General features: G+C 45.2%; 1 protein-coding gene and 1 long non-coding RNA gene across 2 annotated transcripts; one reads left to right on the top strand and one right to left on the bottom strand.

Annotated features, from left to right (window-relative positions):
• Positions 1-10980: 10980 nt before the first annotated feature.
• Fetub (fetuin B) lies at positions 10981-24336 on the top strand. Its single transcript, XM_085685361.2, has 8 exons — positions 10981-11139; positions 13988-14206; positions 14559-14676; positions 16289-16376; positions 18533-18696; positions 19631-19729; positions 22451-22534; positions 23842-24336. The coding sequence occupies exons 1-8, from the start codon at positions 11096-11098 to the stop codon at positions 24211-24213; spliced, it is 1188 nt and encodes a 395-aa protein (XP_085541487.2). The 5' UTR covers positions 10981-11095; the 3' UTR covers positions 24214-24336.
• LOC148123009 (uncharacterized) lies at positions 13892-14678 on the bottom strand. Its single transcript, XR_015736736.1, has 2 exons — positions 14559-14678; positions 13892-14206 (listed from the first exon to the last, which is right to left on the bottom strand). It is a non-coding gene; the product is annotated as an uncharacterized LOC148123009 (long non-coding RNA).
• Positions 24337-27187: the final 2851 nt, after the last annotated feature.

Genomic DNA, 27187 nt, shown 5'->3' with positions numbered 1-27187 from the left:
GTGAAAAGGGTATCCTACAGACCCTGGACCCTTTAAGTCTAGTGGGCCTGTGTAAATCACTACAATCCAGAAGGTCTTCTGGTTCCTGCCTGTCGATCAGTTTTGCTACCGATGTAGTTCAGTGGTAGAGCACCAGCTTAACATGTGCAAGGTTGTAGAGAGCCGCATGATGCCATGCCTTACAGGTGGCGCTGATTCCCACCTTCCACCTTTCCAATGGTGAATGCTCTCAGGTGTGTAACAGCTCCATATATGGCTAACGCTAAGATCTGGCTTGCTTCCGCGTTTCTGGACCTATCTGCATCTCCCACATGGCTTTTTGAGGTTGGCTACCCAGAGGTTATTTAAGCTGCAGACTGGCTTTTCCCCGGGGCAAGAGGTTGAGAAGGAGCGAGAGATTTTGAGAGGTAGCGAAAGGATGAGAAGATTATTTTAAGGTCCTGAAATAAACCGCAGTTAAGAAGAGTCCGGTGTTGCGTTTTCATTGTTGATAAGGCAGACGCGACACAAGGTCTCGGATTAAATTCCCAGCTCTACAAAAAAAGTATAAATCATGCAATTGGATCTTGGAGAACTTATGTTTTAGGGTTAGAGCAATTGCCTAGTATGTACCAGGCTCCAAGTTCTAACCCCAGTAACAAAACAAAAAATTACTTATACTATTAGGCACCTGATTATCTATCTATCTATCTATCTATCTATCTATCTATCTATCTATCTATTTTTTTCCAAATGTAGGTATCTTAATGACAAAAAGAACACTTTAAAAATTATGTTGCTACTTGTTGAACATACAAAAGGCTAAGGACTGCCACAAATTGTGCATACAAGCCAGTTACCCCCAGTCCAAGCAGTTTCATTACTAAGAGCATCAGCCTGTTCTCACAATGTAGGCTGTTTTCTATCCCATCCCTGACTGGTCATTTGCACTCCTGTAGTATCTGTGATGCTCCACAAGCCACAGGAGCAAGTGACACTTTAGTTCTTACCATGGAGTGGGTTGCTATACAAGCATTCATTTAGAAGAATGTGTGTGTATATGTTTGTGTGTGTGTGTGTTGTATATAAGAGCATGTGCATACGTATGTGTTTATGTGTGTATGTGTAAATGTGTGTTATGTGTATATGTGTGTGCATGTGTGCGTGCATGTGTGTGTTGTATGTGCATGAATATGTAGGTGCCCATGCCTGTATGCATGCATGCAGAGGGAACCAGAAGAAAGTGTGTATCTGTCTCTATTGCTCTGCACCTTATTCACTAGAGACAGGCTCCCACTGGATCATATATTTTCCTTTTTGGCTGACTGGCCAATGAGCTTCTGGGATCCTTCTGTCTCCCCAGCCCTACTCACAACACCCATTACAGGGCATCTGCAGCCATGTCCTGTTTCTCACAAGAGTGCTGTGGATTTGAAATCAGGTCCTCATGCTCACAAACCAAGCTATTTCAGCCATCTACCCGGACCCTGAAAAGCCTTTCTGAGTGAGGTTTGGGTTTGGATTCCTAGACTTCTGGTTATAGTTCTCCTGGTCTATAATACTTGTTCTTGCTTTGAGGTCTTGAACATGTGATCTGCCTGAGCTCCCTGACCCTTTGTGTCACTAACTCCTATTCATTCTTCAAAGCCTTGTCTTCAGGAATCATTGTTAATCCCTGCTACCCTCCAGGGTGAATCAGGGCCTAAACTTGAGATTTTCTTTTGTGGTTAGACTCAAAAGAATCATAATTTCTGCTTCTTTTTTTGTTTTTTGTTTTTTGTTTTTTTTAAAAAAAAAAAGACACGGTTTTGTCTGAGTAGCCTTGGCTATTGTGGAACTCACTTTGTAGACCAGGCTGGCCTTGAACTCGTAGATCCTGCCTCTGCCTCTGGAGTGTTAGGATAAAAAGCATGCCTCCACCATCAGGCCTAAAGCTTAAACAAAACAAAACAAAACAGAAAGACCAACTTATTATTATCTGAGTGTAGGATGTATGTGTGCAGGCCTGCAGACCAGGGCACATGGAGACCAGAGGGCAACTTTCAGGATCAGCTCTCTCTGCCCCCTTTGTGCGTTCATCGGGTTCATGCAGCAGATGCTTGGCTTGCTGAGCCATCCTGCCAGCTGGATAAGGTTTTAGTTCTTCATCCTCAGCACCTAGCACAGCGCCTGCCACGAAGCCCTTGATTTTCTTAACTGGAGAAGAACCTGGGGCATTACTCACATGGGGGAACGTCCTTCTCATCCCTCAGAATCTCAATCCACTGCCCGAGGAAGAGCCCTGGACGCAAAGCTTCCCAGCGCTCCCTGCCCTTTCACGAGAAAGGTTTCTGTCTAGTGCTTACAGCATTCCCACGGAGCTCCTTGTTGGTGATTCCCTCACTGCTATTGTGGCTTCTGTCACTGCAGTATCCATGGGAGCAATCACATCAAAAGCGCTCACATATGAGATTGCCTTTGACCCAGTGGCTTCCCTTTGAGTCATTTATACTAAGAGACTAATGAAGATAATGAAACAATAATTAAACAGATTTACCCACATGAATGGTAACTAAAGCCATGTTTGCCAAAGTTAAAAAAATCTAAATGTCTTACAAAGAGAATTCTGGTTTGGATAATTGCATTGACTATCCAAAAGTTTCCATGAAGTAATTAAAAATTAAACTGTAGGAATAGGTTTATTTATATGTTAGTTATTAATAATCTACTGTTGGCTTTTATAATCGAGCTACAATACAGAATTATAGTATTGTATTACTTTTCTATAAAATGGGTGTGGTGTGTATAGAAGAAAATCTCAGATACTGAACAACTATTTACTAAGCAGTGTTTTCCAAGTGCTTGCAGGTTTTCTGGGTTTTCTAGTAGCACATGAATCACATTGCTAACAATCTTCTAATGACAAGAAAAGTTTGAATAGCTTGGAGTAGATTTTATTTAAACCCTCTAGGCCCAGCTCCATTCACAGGCATATATATTTTTGAACAGAGAAACAAAAAAGAAAACAATCACGTATTAAATCTCACTATTTCACTAGGCGTGTGCTTTCTACATGGTCTTGTGTAAATATGAATGTATTGTTTATATTTTTAACTTGTTTTTCCTCTTAACTTACAATTTTACTTCTTTGTTTGATATTCATGAATGCCTGGGGTGGCAGGGGATGTGCATATGACTGGGTGGGATGGTCAGAGGGCAGTCTGGGGCAGACAGTTCTTTCTGTGGTAGATTCTGGAGACTAAACTCAGGCGGTCAGGCTTGGCAGTATCACTTTTACCCACTGGGCAATCGCACCAGCCTCTATATTTTCACTGATAATAAAACTGATATCATGGGGGAGAAACACCCGTACCTGAAGTCACACAGCTAGTCATAAATTCTATCCAACAAGCAGCCCATCTGTAAATGCGGTCCCGGCAGAGCATCCCTCCAGATACCCTGCTCCCACCTGGGAGCCTCCCGTCTGGCCAGCACCAGCACTGATAAGGGTGAAAACAAGCCAACCCCCGAGTTCATCGTCTTCTGATGTGAGCCCACCAGAGGCCAGTGATCCTCGCATCCAGGGAATCAGATCAAAACCTTGGGGAGTTTGCCCTGGAGTTAAAGGATAATTGTGTATTTGCCTGGGGATTGACCCAACAGGGCCCTTGCTGACCAAGAACAACAAACACCGTGTACTGGCTGGGAGGCACACAAGGTTGGGGATTTGGGGGTTCACTGACTCCATGGCTAGATATGGACTCTTAGATGTCTGATTCCTCGGGACTTTGGCTGTGTCATTTCAAGAAAGCAAGTTGTGGTCTACAGAATCTCTGAGGGGTTGTCAATCTCTAACCAATGTGGATCATATTACAGGTATGAAGTCAGAAGGCTGGACGCATACATTTCTAGTGTCCCAAGGGCCTCCTGCCACCAGCCTTCAGAGGGATGGAGATGTTCTTAAACCCAAGAGGAGGAAACTGGTTCTCAGAAAGAACTAATTTCTCAAACTTTTGAGCAGCTTCCTTCATGGAACCTCGATCTCTCCCCACCACCAAGCATCTTTAAATCATGATGCATCTATCTCTGTTTCCCGGGATAGGTAGGAAGGGTTAATTGATACTTTCTCTGACAGAGGGGCTGAAGGCTGGCCCATTGCCTTCCGAGGGCAGAATCATGGGGATCTTCTCAGCTCAGTCACGGGGCCCTTAGTCTGACTCAGGGGTTGGAATGCCCGACAGAGGCATTTCTTTCCATTTTAATTTCTTTCTATGTTTAATATGTATGGATGTTTTGTCCACACATATGTCTGTGTGCCGTGTGTATGCAGTGCTCATGGAGGCCAGGACAGGGCATCAGATCCCCTCGAACTGGAGTTACAGGTGGCTATTAGCCACCATGTGGGTGTTGGGACTTGTACCCAGGCCCTCTGGAAGACAGCCTGTGCCCTTAGCCCCTGAGCCATATCTCCGTCTCCAGAAAGGAGCATTTCTTGATACTTATTCTTGACTTATTTTCCCTAAAAGCAACCGAGTTTTGCAGAGCACTGTCTTCAATCACAGGCCTCTTAGAGACCCTAGTCTTCATGTGCCCTGAGACTCTGGACCTCCACGGATGTCTCAGCTGTGAAGGAGAGTGAAGGAGATTAAACACATTTCGTGAACCTGGAGAAGTAGGAAGGTTGCAACTTCAAAAAGGAAAAAAAGTGTCTCAGTTTCCCCCTAACTAAAAGTTCCTGGGTAGGGGTGAGAAAGTGTAGCAGACTTTCTCGTCAGACTATCTTTGGACTGCCAGCCTGCTAATAATGATCTGGAGACTTATTTTGAATTATGAAAGCTAGGCCTTAGTTTAGGCCTTTTCCCAACTAGCTCTTACATCTGAATTAACCCATATTTTTTTAATCTACATTCTGCCACGTGGCCGGCCCAGTTACCTCTTCTTAGTCTGGCACATCCGAATTGCTCTGCGAGTGAAATTGCGTGCCTAGAATCCTCCTCTCAGTTTCTCTCTCTCTCTGCCTTAAAGTTCTGCCTATTCTCTCATTCCGAGCTATTGGTCATTTAGCTCTTTATTAAACCAATTAGAAGGCTCCTTATGCAGAGACACATCTTTACAGTATAAACAAATATTCTACAAGGAAGGGCAGGTAAGGCAATGAGCTCACTCACTCTGTCTAGGTCTATAGTAGAAATCTCCTATTTTGCATCTTGTCTGTCAACCCACCCTAGGTTGTCACCTTATGTCTTCCCATCCATACTTACTCTTGTCTCTCCTCTGTGTTCTGGTAGCATAGCACAAACATGCGCATGCGCACGCGCACACGCGCGCGCGCACGCGCACACACACACACACACACACACACACACACACAAAATTTGAACTAAATCTGTGTGGATCAGCAGTTAAGAACAAATAAGTCAGAGAACCAGAGTTCCATTCCTAGCACCTGCATCGGGCAGCTTGTAACTCCATGTAACTCCAGTTCTAGGAGGTCTGGTGCCCTCTTCTGGCCTCCATGGGCACTGCATTCACACACACACACACACACACACACACACACACACACACAACACACACACACACTACAAAAATCAAAGAGAGTTATCTACGAGGTGATACTGTAGGGAACCTATCCTACAGCAAGCTTTTGCTTACTGTGTTTACACTCACTGATGATTCTTGTCTGCTTGGCTATTACAATAGTGGCTGCAAAATGATGCCTTTAAAAGCCATTGACTATATAAGGACCAATGGGTCACTATTTTTTCAGTTCACTATAATAGATTACTGTCATTACTTTTATGCTCAGGTTGTCTAAGAGTTGACCCCGGCTTCCCTGAAAGTGCTTTCTTTTACAGAGAGTCACTCTTTGAGTTCCTCCCTTCTTTCTGTACCAAGTCAGCTTCCACTCTTCATTCCCCTGGAATCAACCATGCCAAAGAGCCTGGGTGTCTAATAAAGACTGGGATTGAGCTGGGCATGGTGATGAATGCCTTGAATCCCAGCACACGAAAGGCAGAGGCAGCCAGATCTCTGTGAGTTCGAGGTCAGCCTGGTCTACAAAGCGAGTTCTAGGACAGCCAAGGCTGTGTAGAGAAATCTTATCTCAAATAAATAAACAAATAAATAAATAAATACCCCTAGAATTAAAAACCAGGTTCGGGTCTGGATAGACTTGATGGAATGAAGTCTCCTTGCTTGTAGGCCTTTTCAGCTGACATAGTAGGAAAGATGAATCATTTCAGAAGGGTCTGTGTCAATATCTGAATTCACTAGATGCCTCTAGTGCCAAACCAAAGCCCCAGCGTTTCCTTGTCTCCTGTCACATTCTTGGTCCCCAGTGCAGTTTTTCAGTATCGCAACACATGAACTAGTTTTCAGAACTGCTATACCATTCTACTTCATTCTTACTTTTCAAAGACAAAGAACTACATTCAAAAAGAGCTGGGTCAGTAGGGCGAGTTGTATTTTTCCTCCCTTTGCTCTGTTCAGTATTCATCCGAAGTACAAGCTCACTCTTTCTCATTTGGATTAATTTTCTTATCGTCCCCCACTCAGTTTTATTTATTGATTTTACAGTTCTGGATGTGGAAAACAATAGCAGTGTCCTGAAATTCAAAACTGTACAAAACGGAATACTCTGAAAATACTGATATTTTGCGGGATTGATTTCGTTTATTTGTGCTTCGAGTTTTCTTTGAATCCCTGCTGGGAATACCCCACTCCAGTAGGATTTGTTGGGATTTCCACAGACATACCTGCCCTATGCTCTACTTGGTCCTTACCGTGCGCCTGCATTCCTTCATTCCCCAAAGAAGCAAGTGAGCTGAGCATCCACCGGAAGTGTGCCAGAGCCGGAGTCTTCCGTGGGAACCGGGGCTGAAGTCAGGCCCTGCCTCCACCGCCTTCCCAGCTGTTGTCATACGTATTAGAAAGGACACCTGCTATATGGTGACGCAACCATCAAATGGGATCATGAGACCTTCGACACAGTCTGACTCCTGGCCGCTCCTTGTGAGTACCTGCCCTTACTTGTGCCTAGCACGCGGCCGCCAGGCTTTCCGGGTCAGTGTTTGTACAGTACTGGTAATGGTGGGTTTCAGCAATAAAGCCACCTCCTGAGTGAGAGCTATGGGAACCAGCTTCTCTGAGGGTGGAGAAGGACATCTGTGAGGCAGCCACACCCTCTGGGTGAGGCACACTGGGAAAATCCCTGGTGGGAGCAAAGGGCTGGGTGGCTCCTTAGAAAGACACGAAACCTAATTAGGACCTATTCTCTCTAAGACCTTGCCTCTAATTTGTATTCAGGGTGTATGCCAGCCCTGAAACCCAGCTGAGCAGTGTATTGTTCCCCGGCTTCTGAAGCCATGGCCGCGCTCTATTCGCAGGATATAAAAAGGCAATCAGTGGGAGAACCTGTCAGCAGCTCTCCAGCTCAATTGGGAACACCAGGAGAGGATCCCTCAGTTTGGAAATAGGCTTCCAGTTTATACATCACCTGCTCGAGTGAGTTGGTGCCCTGGCCTAAGGGACACCCCGACCCCAGTCCTCAGAAAAGCTTGGCTGCAAGGGCTCCAAGACTGAGCCCCCATCCAGTGTGGCTTCCCCTGTGAAGACATCGGATCAGCAGGACTGTGAGTACCCAATGTGGGTGGGCAGACGTCCTCCCTGCCCTTTCCTTCCTGTTTAGAGTCTTTTCGGTGAAGTTCAGAGGTCAAGCCCATAGCCTCGCTCTGTTTCTCACTGGTCCTCACACCCAGCTTAGGTGGTGTGGAGAACGCTTTCTGGGTTCCCATTGGCGAGCACAGAACTGGAATTAAACCTGTGCCTGTTTGAACCGGCGTCTATGCTGTTGGCCTCTCTACAACAAGGATTTTGATGGGAAATGTCACTTGCCACGCAGCAGGAAGGCTTTCCCTGAGAACACTGTCAATAGGAAAATGTGCTTGAAACAGCCTAACTTTTCCATAAACTGCTTCAACGTGATTAAAGTTAGAGAGAGACAAGTTCTAGGAGGAGGGACCTGAGACAGAATGGCAAGAGGGGGCCTTGGACTGGGTCAGTTGGGAGCAATAATTAGCGTTTTTTTTCTAGAAAGCGAGTTGAGACAGATTAGGCAAAGCGCAGCAAAGACACCCATGCGCACGACTTTAAATCTCGATTCCACATTGGAATAAACACACGTTGTGTTTGTCTTTCTGGGTCTGACTTGGTTTGCTTCTCATACTGATTCCCATTTGGATCCGTCTTCCTGTAGATACCGTGATCCATTTCTTTCTTTAATTTCCCACGTGTGGCCATTCCTGGGTAGATATCAGCAGATATATTTTCACCCCAGATTGCACATCAAGGACAGACCAAAGAAACCATTTTACCCGAGTCTGCCTTGGTGAGCCGTGAACTCAGTATACACGGGTGCGGAGTCACTCACTAAAGCATGACCGGCTGGAAGGCAGCTGCAGCCCTGAAAAGTATACCCCCAGCTGGAGTGACTGTCACTGGTGGTGGCCACCCTGTTTCTTGCAGTAACCCGAGGAGTTCCCTTGATCTTTTAGAGTTCAAGTTCCCCTTGAATCAGGTAGAACCAGATCCTTGGCTTTGACGCAGAAAAGAATTTCAGAGTAAGCCGGCGTGAAGCAGGCAGGATTTGATAGAGATATTTCATATGGTTTTTAAAGACAAAGGTTAATCGGAAAGGCTCGAGAAGAAAGCAAGACATGCCTCAGAGAGCGAGTGCTTCGCTGTTTTAGCAATAGTCTTACATACGACTGTCGACAGAGAGGCTACTGTCTTCACGGGGTGGCTAAAGAGCCACCGTGAGGTCAAGGGGCAGTTCCTGGGGGACACTGGACAGGATGACAACTGACGAAGTAAAAGTCTACGTGACAGCTGAAGGAAGGAGAGATGTTATTCCTATAAATAACGTGAACCTTCCAGAGTAGGCCAACCAACCTCTGGTACATTGCTATTTTGACAGAAAAGAAATATTCTCTGTGTCAGCAACCTTCACAGCAAGAGTTAATTGTGTTGAAATTCTTGCTTCCTGGTTGGTGAGAGGTCTCAGCCGGATACCAGCCTGAGGGCTCCCTTTCTTCTCCGTGGCCTATCACTTGTCCTTTCTAATCTGGGTCACAAAAGTTGCATCATTTCCTCTCAGAAACTGAACAAGCATCATTCCAGAGTCTCCTCTGAGCTTAGCAATTACTGTGGAGAGCGGCCTTGTGAGTCTTGTAACTTTGGGAACTTCCTAAGCCTCTCTTAAGTTTCCTGGGCCTTAGAAGCCTCCCTTCAAATTCCAGCAGAGAGGGTTGACAGTGTAAGGAAATGGTAACACAACATTGCCCTGACCTTATCCCTGGCGCATCCTCCCCACTTCACCCATCAGGCACACTCTGGGCCGTGGCTCCCATCTCTGGCCGGATGCCGCTCTTGCGGAAGGTCTCCCAGGAGCTTTTCTAGTATTGAGTCCTCAAGAACAGGAACTCAGTTGTTATAATCCCACTGTAAGCCATGGGCAGACCTTCTAACCTTTCCTACACAATAGGAACCATTGTACCATCTAAATCCTTGCATCAGAAGAAATACAGTATTTAGTGTGGGGCTGGGCGTATTATAAGAACACATCAGCATTACCTTTATCCAGCCCTGGCCCTTCACCCACAGGGGGAGGAGCCGTTCGTTCGGTGTTTGTGGAAGGAAGGAACAATAAGGTGGGAAGGAGAGAGAAAGGAGAAGATCAATGAGCTCTGGAGACCACCTTGCTAGGGCAAATAGCCTGGCCTCTTCCCTATGCCACTCCTCCCAGGGCTCCTGTAAGCTGTAAGCTGGAAAGAGGTCAGGCTCAGGTGTACTGGAACCTGCAGTCCAGACGGTGGTAAACAAGCTTTCTCCTGATGACTGTGAGCAGCAGCCCCTGGAGGAGGAATGGCATTCAGTGCAGGGAGAGGCCAGACGCCATCCCATGGGAGCTAAAGATCCTTAGCAATTGCATGGTTCAAAGGCCTGCATAGATGAGGAAACTGAGCTTTAAAAAGATTATATCACTGGGGCCTAGTGCACACTGAATCTCTGTTGAACTTCGGAATTTGAATATCTGATTTTTGAATTGATAAAGGAAGACTTTAGCACATTTAAACTTTAATTATTTAATAAATTATTTAATTATTTAGTAATTTTTTTAATTTATTGATTTATGAGTCCAGGATTGTGAAAGGGTACACTTGTAAAATGTAATATGTAGTTACAGAAACAAGAGAAGCAAAATGAATTCTTTTTTGCCTACACAACATATCCTATCCATTTTATTTGTTGATGGGCATCCAGGTTATTCGTTGGCTGCACAAGCAAAATGCAGTTTTATTGGCTAGAGTAGAAAGCTCCTGCCTAGGGTCAGCTTCTAGTTGGTTTCTAGTCTCAGAGTTTACCCTGGGCTTTGCTTGGCATTTGTTTTGTTTTGTTTTGTTTTGTTGGGATTTAGATTCTAGAGCCTCTCCAGTCTAATAACCTTCCAATTTGTGCTGCTTTTTTAAAAAGCAACTATTTCTGGTTGCAATGCCCATTTCCTCGTGTTATTCCCATTTGAAAGCACAACGCAGAGCCCATTTCTGAAGAACTATGAACTCTGGATTTGGCTTTGTCAATCCATCTTTTCTAACAACTTGTTTACTTAAAAAATAATTGGTGGGTTCTGCATTGTTCTGTCATGGTCCATCCTGTGCTGCTGTCCCAGAATCCTGCTCACCATCCTGGAGACTGGGATGGCCCCTGGGGACAACCTTCTTGCTATGTCACACTGCAGCGTAAGGCGAGAGAAGAACTCTCAGCATAACAAACTCACCCGCCATGGACATTTTCCTCTCATGGGGACAGAGCCCCTGGGACTTAATCTCCCCTGTAAAGGTACACCTCTCCACTGCTTTCATAGGTGATCACTTTTCCACCCTCTGAGCCTCGGGGACGTGCTCAAGCCGCGTGAGTCTTAACTACCTCTTGGTGCCAAACAGCCTAACTCAATTCCCGGCATTGTGCGGTTGCACAATAGGAACTTGTGAGTTACGGGAAGCAGCATTATGCAACATCTAGCCACGTGCCAGCCACTGTTCTCGCCTTCTGCACGAATGCTTTCTGATGCAGGGCCATGATTAGCACATTTGACAGCTGTGGCAGCCTGGCTTCCAGCAGGTAAGTCGCTCCCCACCTCGGTTGGTTGGTTATTCGAAGCGTAGAGTTCAGTCAGTGCTCTAATCAACGGTGTGATGAAAAGAATACTTTTACGCTTGTTTGTGTGCGTGGGGGTAATGCATGCGCCACATGCATGCTCTCTCGTGTAGGTCAGAGAACAACCTTTAGAAGTCAGTTCTCGCCTTCCACCATGAGGGTCCCGGGGATTGAACTCAAGTCACTGGGCTTGGCAGAATGCACCTTTACTGACTGAGCCATCTCACTAGACTTGATGAAAAAAAAAAAGTCTAAAAGAGAAGGTTTCTAGGCTGGTTCCTGTCTTGATTCAGTCAGGATTTTTACCCTTTCTGAGCCCAGGCTTTCTCACCGGGTTGGACTTCTAAAGCTGTCTTGAGAGTTTCCAGCGAGTGTCTGTCCATACCACGACTGAGTGAAGTAACAAAATGCTGTCATCTGGTTGGCTGTGAGTGGCTCTCAAATGAGAGAAAAAAAATCTTTCTGCTCAACTGTGAAACAATTAAATTTATCACAGTAAATGTAAGTTATTTAGCAATTTATCATAAAATTAAAATTTTCTAAGTAGCAATAATGTTGGTTAAAAGCATGTCAGTATATTATATTTAGGTTCTGTATGAAACCAAAGTTTTTGGTGAGTTTAGATACTATAGTGGCTTTCACGGCCTTCTTTTGCTTAGGTCACTATCGTCAGCCACAGTGTACCACATGCTGGATTCCCATCCAGACTAGAGGGACTTTTCTCCCATCTACTTGGAAGATCTTGCTCCCTGTTAAAATCTGTGGTCCCTCTCAGCAGGTTTCCATGAGAAAGCTTCCCAGACTGGCAATCTCTATTTATGAACACAAGACATTCCCAAAACATGTTTGTGGATTAGAAGTGAACACTACTCAGAAAAGCTCTTGCATGCTCTAGGAGTTGCAGAGAGCCATGTTTGAAATAGTGCTGGCCCCAAAGCTTTGGAGTCTTTGAGATACTCTGTGTATTGAGGGTCTGCCACATGGGCATTAGTGGGGGCAGCAGTACCTCCACCTGTCTGAGCTCAGAAAGCCTGGGCAGGGGTGGAGGTGGAGGCAGGGACTGAGGGGTTGCTCATCTTAGGGAAGGCTTTCAGAGTCTGCTTAACCTGCAGGCTCCCTTCCTGACTCAGGCCTTTGCTTTCATGGTAACTTCTGCTGGGGTGTGTGTGTGTGTGTGTGAAATCTGAACTTTTTAAAACGTGGCCCATGGATGTGGCTCAGTAGCAGAATACATGTCTGATATGAGCGAGGTCCTGGGTTTGACTCTTGGCACCACACACGCATACAATGTGTATGTGTCATGTATGGTGGTGGATAGCTGTAATCCCAGAAACTTGAGGAGTTGAAGAAGCAGGGCTAAATTCCAAGCCAGGCTGGGTAACTTGAGAGGCCCTGTCTCAAAACAAAACTTTCTGCGATGGAGCTCAATGAAAGAGCTATTTTCCAGCATATGCGAGACCTAGTCCTAGAAGAAAACTCTTGAAAAAAAAAAAAAAAAACCTGTTTTTGTAGCTAGGAATAGGAATGGTGGTATGCACCTTTAATCCCAACACTTGGGAGGTAGACGCAGGAGGATTACAAATTCAAGGTCATCTTCAGCTATATAGCAGGTTCTAGGCCCTGCCAATAAATAAATAAATTTTCATTAGTCCTAATAAGTAAAACCTTCCTGGCCTCTAAATGGAAGCTAAAAAAGAGAGGCGAGAATCATGGTCCTCCAGGCGGGGGTGGCGCACACCCTTAATCCCAGGGCTCAGGAGGCAGAGGCAGGTGGATCTCTGTGAGTTTGAGGCCAGCCTGGTCTACAAAGTGTGTTCCAGGACAGCCAGAGCTGTTATGTAGAGAAATCCCTTCTCCAAAAACCAAAATAACAAGAATAAAAAGGAATCACAGTCAGCCTTGAAGGCCATCGTTATCTTTCTCTTAACAGAATCAGGGTTTGGTCTCTTAATGAATGTACTGGTCAGTGTGCCAAAGGAAGACTTGCTCTCCAGTGTGGGGTGGAAACTTTGAGTGCCATTTTAGCTTCTTCCCCTTAAATACAATTTCAAAATGAAGCACAATGTTTTCCTGACAGATACGTGTACTCAAAAGGGAAATTTTGGGTTGTGAACCCAGCCTTTAATGGCTGAGCCATCTCTTCAGCCCGTGAGGTTAAGGTATTTCATTAACATTTTGACTATGTAGCATAGTCTAATCACCAAATCAAGACTCGGGTTTACATCTTTAAGTCTATCTCTGCTGGCTAGATTGGACCCTTTCCGTTTCCTTTGCCCTGTCCCAATAATCAAATACCCTCTTCCCCCAGAAAAAAAAAAAGAAAGGGAAAGTTTGAGTCGTGCTTGTTTTCCATCCCAGCCGGATTGGAACACTCATCTGGACAGGTGGTGGGAGGTCAGCTGGTAAGACTGAAGCCTCTGTGGTCCTGCCCAGGTGAAAGATGGATGAGGAATGATGGAAAGGCCCCGCCGTGTTTCAAATAGAGGCCAGGACAGAAGCCAGGTCTCCCGTGTCTTGATCAAACATTTGCTGTAATTACTGGGAAAAGGTTAGGAAACTTAGGGCTGTTTACATGCCCACGAGTGGCGTGATCCAGGTCTAAGGTTTGGACATTGACAAATCCTAGTAAAAATATTGACTCAGAAAATGCTGTGTTTGGATCAAGGTGATGTTAGGACACAGTGTTTCGAGTTACATTCAGCCACTCTGACTGCAATTTTAAAACTGCTCAAGTCCACCTTGAAGCCCCACCAGGGGGCCCATCCTGTCATCTCTACACACCGACCCCATCTTGGACCTTGGTTCCCCACAGAATGGCTCTGCTCCGACTCCTGGTGTTCTGCGCCCTGTCTGCGTGCTGCGTGGCTCGTTCTGTTCCCCCGAAACTTCCCCCTGCTCTACTTCTGCAACCCCGGAACTGTAATGACTCTGACGTGTTGGCAGTTGCGGGCTTCGCCATGCAGAACATCAACGCAGACCGAAAGGATGGCTATGTGTTGAGTCTCTCCCGAGTGCACGATGCTCGGGAGCACTTCCAGGCAAGTAACAGCTCTGGGACAGCCTCGGAGACCAGGCTCGGAGAACAGCTCTCGGAGACCAACCAGGGGGTGGCCAACGGGAGCTTTCCAGTTTGGAAGCTCGGTGCTCTGTTGTTGTCAGCAGGTGCTCTGTGGCACTCTTGCTGTCCCTAGGACACTCTGTGTCACATCTAGGTTTCAGCAGTGTAGAAGGCATTGTTACACACCACACACACACACACAAACACACACACACACACACACCCGCAAGCACGCACACACATACACACTTTGGCTCACTCAGGAAGAAGGTATTTGTCGAGTTGTCCTGAGATTGTTTCACGTGGGGTATTTCTTCAACTCTACCATACAGGAGGACATGGGATCCCTGTTCTACCTCACATTGGATGTCTTAGAAACTGACTGCCTCGTGCTCAGCAAGAAGGCATGGAAGGACTGCAATCCAAGGACCTTGCACGAGTCGGTAAGTCCTTGTGGCCTGCTCTGTGTCTGCTATCTGTTCATTTCTTTCTTACCTGCCAGACAAAGGACCTGTGTTCTTATTCTAATACGAGAGACAGGACCAAGTTTGGTCAGGAAGGGAGGATCCTGTGGTGTCCTACTGTGGTCTTACTGACTAGACCTCAAAAGGTCCCCCCAAATTGTTTTCTACCCTAAGATTCTTCGGCAGTCACTGAGTCCATGTTTGTATTCTTAGAGGGGAGAGAGGAGGGGGGGATTCTGGTGTGTGAATAAGGCAGAAAACAGCAGTAATGACTGATAACTTGTTTTGTTTTGCTTGGTTTTATTTTAATGAATATTAATGTGAGGTTTTCAGATAGGAAAGGGGGTGACTTGAAGTGTGAGGATCACCAGGGGTTCCCCTGGAAAAGCTTCCTGAAGCATGGAACTAAGGGTCTCAGAACTCATTCTTTCTTGTTTTTAAAATGATAATTTTATTCTTCTGTGTATATGGATGCCTTACGTGTGTGAGTGTGTGTGTGTGTGTGTGTGTGTGTGTGTGTGTGTGCCACATTCATGCAGTACCCACAATGACCACAAGGTGGTGTAAAAAAAACTCCCTCCCCCAGAACTGGAGTTTCAGATGGTTGTGAGCCACCCAATGTGGGTGCTGTGAACCAAACTCCACTTCTCTAGAAGAGTAGCAAATGTCTTGACCACTTTCTCTCTGGCCTTGAGCTCAGCTTTTCAAAGACAGCCACTGACAAGACTTAAAACCAATGAAGTCAGGAGTTTTCACCTGACTCTCTGATTCTGGAATCTCTTCCATGCACTCATGCAGACAACCATGGAAAGCAAGATGGGATCTTCAGTAGTTTGAATAAACTTTTTGATCAAAATTACCTTTCCTCATTATTTGACCAAACATGCAACCTGCACCTGATTTTGAAAAACAAATAGTTTGTACTTCCTTTTGTTGAGAGTTGGTTTAGTGATATGGAACAGCCACAGAGAAATGTGTAATTGCTCAGGAGCACACGAGACACCCACAGAGAGGTGCATGCTCGCTCAGGAGCACATGGGACACCCATAGAGAAGTGTATGCTTTCTCAGAAGCATACAGGTTAGGAGTTTGTTTCTTGTGTAATTTTGAAACTTAAAATTCCAGGGGATTTTATTGTGTAACTTCAAACTTGAAGCTCCTGGCCAGAGGATTTTTTTTTCTGGGTGTGATTTGGAGGCCCCACTCCCTCCTATGCTTGTCTCTGACCTTGCCACCTCCATCCTGTGGCTCCCTAGTCCCTAGGCTCACTGGCATCAGGCTATCAAAAGACAGAGGATGGAGAAAAACAAACGTGCTGGCGTGGCAGTGGAGCGTGGCAATAGAAAGCTGTTTCTGCCCCATCCCTGCAGTTAGAATTTGAATTTGACGGTCTGCACCTAGTGTGAGCAGGCTGAGACGGTGGCTGTGTCTCAGAAAAAGGCAGCGGTCTGCTGCCGTCAGACCACAGAACTGGATTTTAAGCTCCGTGTTACATTAAAATGGAATTCTGCTGGGTTTGATGGGGTGGGGGTGGCGCTAGCCTCATGGTTCTCTGCATCAGGCCATCAAGTGTATTTGTTTTTTTTTTCAGGTTTATGGTCAATGCAAAGCAATGTTTCACATGAACAAGCCAAGTAGAGTTCTCTATTTACTTGCTTATAACTGTACTCTTCGTCCAGGTAAGGGACGGGGCGGGGGGGGGGTGGTACATTTTAATAAGAGATAGAAAAGAGCCTTTAACTCAGACTTTGTTGAGCTGGCATGCGGTGTCTCCCTCACTCTGTCTCCCCCATGGCACCCACTGCTCAGTACTCCAGCACGGCCTCCTCGCTGACATTCACTACTTGCTCATCCTCCCCAGGGAAATCTCCCTAAATCGCTATCAAGAGCTAGGACCTGCTTCAGATCCTCAATTTTCAATCTCCTGTGAGTGGCACAGTGCCAACAGCTGGTCCCAGGTTCCTTTCTGTCTATACCACTGTCCTGCTGTCCCCTTCCAACCGATACGTCTGAACACACATCACACCTTCCCATCTCTGCACTTGCTAGAGCCTCTCCCTCCACCGAGTGTGCCCTTGCTGACCTCTGTCCTGGAGCTCAAACCCCTTCTTTAAGGAATGCCCCCAATGCTGCTTTCATGATGCTCTCTACTTAACAAAGGAGCGTTGTTTTCCTAGTGCACATGTGTTTTTCCACTTGGGCTAAAATACTCGGAGTACAGAATATTCATGACCTTGATTCATCTAGCATGTGGGTGCATATCCCTCACCCCCAGGTAAAGACATCCTAGCATAAGTCAAGTTTCAGAAGTCATTACTGTGGCTTAATAACAGGCAAGAATTAGGCCGAAAGGAATGGGCAGCTGAAGCAAGCGGGTGTGTTCCTTCTGGACCCTGCATTGTACAAGATAAGGTCACTGAAAAGCAGGAGTCCCTTGTGTGGGAGGTGGGAAGTGTCCACATAACAGACCATGTGCGTGCACCCTCCCCGGGAATCTTGTCGAAGTGCAGATGCGGAGTCCATTGGCCTGTCAGGGCCCGAGAGCCTGACTTTCTAACGAGCTCCACAATGCTGCTGCTGCTTCCCTGGAGTAAGGAAGCACCGGAGCAAACACTGCACAAGCCACAGCTTATAGTGTGAACACAGGACCAGTCTGAAGTAACTTAAAGGGGATGAGGCACCTGTGGCAAGCTGTGGGTGGACTCGGCTCTCCCAATATCTTCCTCCATCCCCAAATGTCCGTTAATTAAGACAGTGGAGTTTCTCTGAAAATACTTCAAGGCAAATTATCTGGCTTGATGAGCGCCCATCTGCCATCTCCAGCGCCTCCCAAAGAGACTGTAACTGTTGCCGACGGTGTCACCATTATCTGTAGCGCATCATGGTGTTGATTTTCTGACTCATTTGCATTTTCCAGCCAACGGTGGTATGTTCCCGCCAACATGATATCGTCTACTGACTTGTGTTAGATTTTATTCTTGGTGTTATGGGCCACAGAGAAATAAGTCAAGGCAATAATGAAACACCAACCTTTCAAAGGCCCCTGTCTACAAGAGCAGTACTGAGGAAGGGCATTGAATTAGGGAGGGGAGCTGATGTGTTCACTGTTTTGGCACTGAAATACAATGTTGTCATGCACAAAGAACCTAAGCACTGTGTAACTGAGTTGCAAATTTTTTTTCACGATATTTTAAGTATATTTAAAATTTTGTGTTGGGCCACATCCATTGCTCTCTCTGCTTCTATGTAGCCCACAGCCTGTTGTTTGGGCAAGTCCTGGGTGCTTCTGAACAAAATCCCAATAACAAACAAGTCCATTAGAGGTGAAGAGTATCTCACTTGGATTTATTTTTGATTACAAAAGTAATAATGCTCAGAGTCTGGACATTAGCTCAGGTGGTGGAGGGTTGAGCTTGCATGAAGCCCTGCTTTGACCCTAGCACCATAGAAGTGAAGCATGAGAGCCCACGCCCGCAAGCCTCGCCCCTGGCAAGAAGATCAGGAGTTAAAGGGCCCCTTTGATTACACAGACCAACCTGGGATACGTGAGACCTTGTCTCAAAAAGGAAGGGAGGGAGGGGAAAGGGAGAGAGAAAGGACAGAGGAAGGGAGGGAGGCAGGCAGGCAGAGATAAAGAAAAAGTACTACTACCATTAACAATCATACCACCAACAACTAAACGCTTTCTTAGAAAAATGCCTTCCTCACTGCAGCCTTGACAACAACCCTGGGTATTATCGGTTTAGTTCAGTCTTTGCTTATGGCAGAGTTGTGTGATTATGACTCTTATTAGGACTGAAAATGTATACTATTTAAAAACTGTTCTCATCCACAGTTTCTCGAAGACAGATTAGTAACATATGTCCTGACTGCCCGGGCCCCATTGACTTGTCGGACCCCAAAGTTATGGAAGCTGCCACGGAGTCACTTGCAAAATTCAACAGAGAGAACCCCTCGAAACAGTACTCAGTTGTCAAAGTCACCAGGGCTACTGGCCAGGTAAAACTCAAATGCCCAGGTCAGCTACACGAACTGCAGTTGCAGGTCTTGGGTCAGGAGGAAGCTGTATAGGCCTCCTGTCTGCTTAGACCCTGAGATCCTCTCTCTCCAGTCCCACATCTAATAGATCTGCTGTGCATCAGTCCCACATCTAATAGATCTGCTGTGCACCAGTCCCACATCTAATAGATCTGCTGTGCACCAGTCCCACATCTAATAGATTTTCTGTGCACCAGTCCCACATCTAATAGATCTGCTGTACACCAGTCTCACATCTAATAGATTTGCTGTGCACCAGTCCCACATCTAATAGATCTGCTGTGCACCAGTCCCACATCTAATAGATTTGCTGCGCACCAGTCCCACATCTAATAGATCTGCTGTGCACCAGTCCCACATCTAATAGATCTGCTGTGCACCAGTCATGGCACAGCTTCTATTTCCCCTTGGATATTCTGCAAATATCAGGTGACTTGATTCTATTTCTCCAACAAAGCAAGAACAGATTCATGGTCTCATGTGATTGGTTTTTTTTTTTTTTGTTTTTTGCGGGGGGATATGATCGCACTGAGTTCTGACTGATTATGGATCATTTTTAGCAAGACAACTTTTATGAGTTATGGACTAGGAGGCTCATTTATATTTCAATTATGTTATCTCTCTTATATAAATACATATATAAATGTAAGACAAAGGGAAAATAAGCTAACTGGAAAAATGCTTAGGGCACCTTCTACATTCATAACAGGCACTGATGTATATTCTCTAAATCACAGAATTGCTGACATTGTTTGGTGTCCTTGGGGACTTTTAGGAACAGTGGGTTTGTGTATTGATAGCGCCTTGGTTTGTGTATTCTATAGAAGAACAGTTGCCAAACATTAGTTTTCGCTGGGGTAAGGTTTGTAATGTCTTAACTCTTCTTTCATGGCAGTGGGTGTTCGGCCCTGCTTACTTTGTGGATTATTTGATCAAAGAGTCACCATGTACTGAATCCCAGGCCAGTTGTTCGCTCCAGCCCTCTGACTCTGAGGTGAGTGCTCCCAATTGTGCTCCCAGTGGTCTGTATAATCTGTCTGCATTCACAGATCACCAGATTACCCTGGAGGAGTCGCAGAGCGTGGGGTGCTTCTCCAGCCCTCAGTTCATTAGAAACTGGGCTGATGGGATTTCTTTGATTCTAAGAGTGATTTTCATCATCAGTGTAATAGAAATGCAAAAGAAAGGAAGGAAGAAAGAAGGACGGGAAGGAGGGAAGGAGGAAGGAAGGAAGAGGGAAAGAAGAAAAGGAGGAAGGAAAGGAAGAAGGAAGGAAGGAAGGAAGGAAGGAAGGAAGGAAGAGAGAAAGAAGAAAAGGAGGAAGGAAAGGAAGAAGGAAGGAAGGAAGGAAGGAAGGAAGGAAGTCACAAGAGGACATGAAATACAGCACAGTGTTCCATGTTCCATTCTTTGGACCACGCTTCACAAAAAAAAATAAATAAATAAAACAAGTGAGGAGGTACCCCAAAACTATCAGAAATGTACTGGGAATGTAAATCAGTGTGGCATGTTGGAGCACAACTGGGCAAAGCTGTCTTGAGTGCTCTATTAAGATAAGGTTCATGCACCAGAAGATTTACTCTTGTAAGGCAGATGATTCCATTTTGTAGTATATTCACAGACCTGTGCCACAACAGCCACATCATAATTTTAAAATATTTTTGTTAGCTCTCAGAAGAAACCCCATCTCTATTAAATCAGTCCCCACTGCTGCCTTTGGAAACTGTGAATCTGACTTCTGTCTCAATAGCTTTGTCCATTTAGAGAGTTCATACAAAGGGAATCATGAAGCCTGAAGAGAGGGGCGTGGGTAGAGAGATTTGTTTTAAAATGAACCTGAAATGTCAGCGTGGGTTGACGCCAAAGTGCAGGCACTGTGGTCCCTTCCACTGCAGCGCAGCGCTAGGAAGCCCACACATTTTGATAAGTAAGAAAATTCTAGTAGCATGGAATAACCAGCTGTTCTTGCCACAAGCACCTGCAGTTTCTCTAGAATGTTCTCTGAGCCATGGGAATGAAGAGCAGAAGGGGAAGCTGGGGTACAGTGCTGGGGTACAGTAATGATTTTTCACCTTGAAGAATTTTTGATCCTTTCTTCATGTGACCCAGAGAAGGATATAGAGTATGATCAGACAACCTGTTCAGATGTATTTTGGTAAATTTTATGTGGATATGCTTAAGAGTTCGTCAGAATTTGAGACACCGTTTTATTGCTATAGTTCACTTTTCCTTGAAAATGTACATACACTGTGACCTTAGAATAATTTTTCTAGGGTATCATGGTTATGTTGCGATTGCTGTAATAAGGCACCATAACTGAGGAAATGTATAGAAGGTAGAATTTATTTGGGGTTTACAATTTCAGAGGATTAGCATCCATGACCGTCATGGTGGGGAGCATGGTAGCAAGCAGGTGAGCATTGTGTTGGAGCAGTAGCTCAGAGCTTACATCTTGATCCACAAGTAGGAGGCAGAGAGAAGTGGAAATGGTGACACACCTGCCCCAGTGACACATCTCCTTCAACAAGACCACACCTCCTAATCCTTCCCAAACAGTTCCACCAACTGGAGACCAAGCATTTAAATATATGAGCCTACAAGAGACATTTTTATTCACACCACCACATAAGGATTTACTTTAAGGAAGAGACTAGAGATATATGAAAATATAGCTTCAATATCTTTTAAAAATAGATTTAATCTAGTTGTTTGACAAGACACTTTATTAAATAGAAAGAAATACTAGCTAGCCATAGTCATTATAAAGATAATCATCGAAACAAATAACAACAAAGAAAAACATAGAAGACTCTCCAATGCCATATAATATTTTTACTATATATTGTTTAGTGGTAAAATAGTTCTAAATATCATATGCAATATGATCTTGGTGCTTTAAAAGAAAATACATAGGCATAGGGAAAGAATTGGAAGAAAAGGATCAAAGGATTACAGGTAATGAGAACCATTTATGGAGTTACATATGTTTCATTTCATTTATGTAGTTCTAAATAATAATTCATTCCATTCACAATTTTGGAAAAGTAATTTTACTTTCAAATAGACAGAAAGGGAAGGAGCTGAGAGTGGTTTTGCCTGAGAAGACAAAACTTCATTCAGAACACAACAAGGGCTGCTGTAGAGAGGAAACCAACCTTCCTAATTGATACAAGGGCAGACCCAGGGTCAGGCAGTGGGCAGTGTGTAAGGGAAGACCCAGGGCCAGTCAGTGGGCAGTGTGTAAGGGCAGACCCAGGGCCAGGCAGTGTGAGGGCAGATCCAGGGCCAGGCAGTGGGGAGTGTGTAAGGGCAGACCCAGGGCCAGGCAGTGTAAGGGCAGATCCAGGTCCAGGCAGTGTGAGGGCAGATCCAGGGCCAGGCAGTGTGAGGGCAGACCCAGGGCCAGGCAGTGTGAGGGCAGACCCAGGGCCAGGCAGTGTGAGGGCAGATCCAGGGCCAGGCAGTGTGAGGGCAGACCCAGGGCCAGGCAGTAGGCAGTGTGTAGACACATGATGGACTTCCTAAAACTGTTCCCGTTGCCAGAAGCAAGCTGGAGTTGGTTGTTTTTCGTAATTCAGAGGGACCTTGCTTGGAGCATGCCCTCCCTCAAGGCAGGAGTAGAAAGCACGGTGCAGTCGTGTGTCTACACAAGGAGAAAGCGAGAGCCCTGCTCACTGCTAACTTAATACTCACGTGACGTCTTTCTTTCTTTTAGCCCGTCGGTATTTGCCACGGTTCTCTGTCCAAAAATTCCTTAGAAAAGTTTGTCTCTGTGAATTGTGAGTTTTTCGAATCTAAGGTATTTATCTCTTTTTTGAATGTTATTGTTATTGTGTGGTTGCACAGTATAAGTGCATGAACACGTGTACCATGGCACATATGTGGAGTCAGGGGACAACTCGGTGCAATTTGTTCTCTCGTTCACCTTTATGTGGGTTCTGGGGACCTGAACTTGGGCCGCTGAATGTGCAGGAACGTCCCTTTCCCTCACTGAGCCCTATCATTCTAACCCCATGTGTTTTTCAATGGAATCAGATGATCCATCTCTAGGTTCCTGTGCCCCACCCCCTTTCGGTTTTCCCAAGATCCAGGGTCGCATTACTCCGGCTATCTGAGCCCATCTGGAAAGGAGAGAAAGTTATCCTGCTGTCTTAGTCACTGTGTGGTCCTGTGGTATAAGGGAGAACAGGAGCAAGGAATTGCAAACTTGCAGAACTTCGGCCTTCATGGTGCTAAATTCAGCATCAGGGAGACCTCTCTCATCTCAGGGAGACTCACTTCCCCAAAAAATGTCCAATCCCTCTCCACAATACAAAGTATTTATTGTGGGGTAGCCCAATCCAGTCAGACAGGCTGCCTGGGTTTCATCCATGCTCTGCCTGGATGAACTGTGTGGTTATTAGCACCTACCTACCCTGTCTGGGTCTTGCTACCCTCATCACCTGCCTGTTCTGACCCCTAAGAGGGATCGATAAGAGAACTTGGATGAAGGGCACTGTATCAGGCCTGGCACAAACAAACAAGAAAAGAGGCCGCCTGCTGCCACTCCTGGGAGCAAAGGCAACTTGCTTGGGACTGAACAAATCTTTAAGGCCTGCCGACCAATTTCTGCAGGCCTTGGTTCCACTTGGCCCCTCCCTGTTTCGTTATTGACCTTTGCAGCAGGAGACCCAGCCCTGTAGCTCAGCGATTCTCAATCTGTGGGTCAAGACTCCTTTGGGGGAGTGGAATGACCCTTTCGCAGCGGTGGTCTAAAACCATCGGCAAACATGGGTACTTGCATTATTCATAACAGTAACAAAATTACAGTTATGAAATAGCAATGAAAGTCATTTTATGGTTGGGGGTCACCACAACCTGAGAAACTGTATTCAGGGGTTGCAGCATTAGGAATGTTAAGGGTCACTGCTGTAGCTGGGTTCTGTTAGCATTCAGAAGTCTCTGTCATCCCAGCACTCAGAAGACTTGAGGCAGGAGAGGAGGAATTTGAGCCTACACTATTCAAGACCATGATACAAATGCATGGTCACAAAACTGCTTTGCCTGGTGCTGGATGTGGCAGAGCATTCCTGTAGAATTCTACATTTAAAAGCATTGTTATTCCAGGCACAGGGCTCAGGAGGTGAGAACCCTGCTGTTAGCCAGGAGTCCAAGAAACTTCCTCAGAAAAACGCAGACCCCACCAGCTCCCCCTCCGTAACTGCGTCAAGGGGATCTGTCCAGCGCCTCCCTGACCTGGATGTTGAGAAGCCCGGAGACACCAAGGACGTAGAAGGCACCAAGAGTCCCGTAGAAGCCTTCCCCGTGCAGCTGGATCTAACCACGAATCCCCAGGGGGACACAGTGGATGTTTCCTTCCTCTACCTGGGGCCTGAGGAAAAGAAACTGGAGGTGTTTCCTTTCCCTGGAGAGGAACGACGTTCCGCTGAGTGCCCAGGGCCTGCAAAGGGGATCAGCCCTCTGATCCTCCCACCCTGAGAATCACATACAGGGCCCCCATAGGGATGTGGTCCCTGTGCTGGATGAGAGGTGGTGGGAATGAGGAAACAGATGATCATATGTTGAAAGGCTAATAAAATGCATGTTTTTGTTGCTTCTTGATTACAATGTGTTGGCTGGAAATGAAATGAGATCCCCACTTTGGGCCACATTAGTCGGGTTCTGTATGCTGGGTGATCCCCTGTACAAATAGATCAGACTCCAACTACCTTTTTGTTTCTCTTGCTCTCTTCCCTTTTAACCTTCTAAATATCTTTGCTCCTACAGAACTGACTTGATACACATAAGCCAGAATAGCTATAGCATCACTAGATGGTTTAACCTGATGGGTCTATTGTGACATATAGAGCCGACTGTTCTTCCAAATGCTCTTTTTATAGCTTGTGACTCTGACTTCTGTCTCTGGTGACTTTTCATCTGGGTTTTTAATTTTATTTTTAATGATAAAAGGGCACTGTTGTTAGATGGGGTACTATAGATGCCCTCCAGCTTTGTTTATAAAATATTTTAAAATAATTTTTAAGAGTATATTTTAATCATATTGCTTCCATTCCTGAACTCCTCCCTACTTTATGTTCTTTCTTGCTCTTGAGAAAGGGGGGACACACACATATACAAAGTCGATCTTCCCCTCAAAGGCTCAAAAAAAGAAGTAAACAAACAAACACAACAAAGAAAACCTTGGAATCCATTTTGTGCCAGTTAACTACCCCTGAGCATGAGATCTGTCCTAGAGTGTGGTCAACATACCCAGTGTCACTCTGTTAAAGAAACATATTTCCCTCCCTAAGCAGCTACCATCAGCTGCAAATAGCTTCTTGGTGAGGGGTGTCCACTTCCCCTTCTCCACGCTAGAATCGTATTTGGCTTGAATTTGTGCAGTCCTTCTGTATGCAGTCACAGTCTCCGTGAGCTCAAACATGCATGAGCCTTGTTGAATCTGGAAAATGCTGTTTCCTTGGAGTTATCCATCACCTCTGGCCTGACAGTCTTTCCACCTCCTAGTCCACGTAGATCCCTGAGCCTGAAGTTTGATAAAGTCATCCTATTAAGGACTTTGTCTTAGGGTTTCTACTGCTGTGAAGAGAGAACATGGCCACGGCAACTCTTACAAACGAGAACGTTTAACTGAGGGGGCAGGTTACAGTTTCAGAGATTTAGTCCATTATCATCATGGCAGGGAACATGGGGACTGAAAGTGTGGTGGTGTGCGGGCAGACATGGTGCTGGAGACAGAGCTGAGGATTCTGCATCTGGATCCAAAGGCAGTAGAAAGTGAACTAAGAACTGGTGTGGCTTGATCATACATGAGTGTTGAGGGCCATGAGAGTACACAGCAGGTGATGACCAGTACACTTATGTCAACCCACCAAATGAATGACGCTTTTGATGGGAAGACCCACCTGGAAAGGCCATGAGGTTACTGACTGTAAATGATCAGTTGCTCCTGGTCTGTATTGCTCTCATGTATCACTTCATTTCTTCCCTAAGAACTGCATTCCTTCCTTAATAACAGCTATATTATCTCCCCACTGCCATGCATTTTTATATAATGTATGCAAGCAATCTCATAATTCCACCTCAATCTTATGGATGGTCAGGAAGATAACTTCTATGCTATTTCTGAAATATAAAACAAGCTCTCATAGTCCAGTCTTTGTCCTATATCATGGTGAGAAATTTTGAAGCCTGTCCTCTATCAATTTTGAAGCCAGACGGGCAGAGCTACTTGGCCAGACAAGTGTCCTTGTGGATAGATAACAAGCAGAACTTCCACAAATTTTAGTCATTGTACAGAATTACAGGTGCCTGGTCTTGTTAGATAGAAGTCTTTCAAAGACTTATGGTGAACAAGGATGTTAGTGAAGGGCTTGTTATATCATAGTCCTTCAAGAAATCAATAGCACCTATGTCGGCCTAAGCTTCCTTCACTGGCCCCTCCCTCCTCTGACTCAAAATAGCAATTAACACTTTGTACCAGTTTTTGATGCAAGGCTCAGTAGACTAATTGATTTTGTTTAGGTCCTGAGATTCAGGGATAATAGGAGGCTGATAATCAACTAACCATGTCTGTATATTATTAATCACACTTAAGAAATGCAAAATAGTACATGTATATTTTGTCTTTTTTCCTGGCTCTCTTAATGGTTTAGTTTCCTCCCTTTGTAACCTATAGCTGTTCCTTTAAGAGTTAAGCCAGAACTTTTACAACCTACAACTGCTGTCAGTAACCAATTAAGTTGTCCAAGTCTTTGCCATGTGTGACTCTTATCATATCTACAAAGAACACTGGTCCTTGAGATCTTGCCCTATAGTTTTTTTATTACCAACAAGTTGCTAATGAATGTGTATGTATATATGCTTAGGGTTTTGCAAAGGCAAGAGGATAGGATAGTGAGAATGTAGAATAAAGATAAAGAATGTAGAAGAAACAAGAATAAGAATGTAGAATGTAAAACAAATAAGAATGTAGAAGAATGTAGAGCTAAGAAATTAGACAGGATCAAAGAATTAGAATTAAAAAATAATAAAAGAAAATAACCCTCAGATCATGTGTGAAGTTATTATAGAAATCTTCCATCTTGTCCCTGCTCCTGAGAAGGATTTCTCCTTTGGAACTCTGGGTAGGGGCTGGGAGCAGGTCCCTGGTCTTTCCATATGAATCCTCAAAGCTCACCTCCAGAGTGACACGCTTCCTCCAGCAAGTCCACACCTACTCCAACAAGGTCATGCCTCCTAATAGTGAATCCTTTTGGGGCCCATTTGCTTTCAAACCACTACAGGCACAGGCTACAAAGTTTCTCACTTACTACTGTGTTAACCACCATCTACTGCTAAAATAAGCTTCTCTGATGAAGGCTGAGCAATACTCTGATCTGTGGGTATAGTAATATATTATTTGGAGTCATTTTATTGCTTTGTTAATTTAGCAGAATAATAGTAATAATTTTGC

Source organism: Myodes glareolus, chromosome 2 (genome assembly GCF_982192425.1).
Source record: "Myodes glareolus chromosome 2, mMyoGla1.1, whole genome shotgun sequence".
Classification (NCBI taxonomy): Eukaryota; Metazoa; Chordata; class Mammalia; order Rodentia; family Cricetidae; genus Myodes; species Myodes glareolus.
This window is presented reverse-complemented; position numbering and strand designations above follow the sequence as displayed.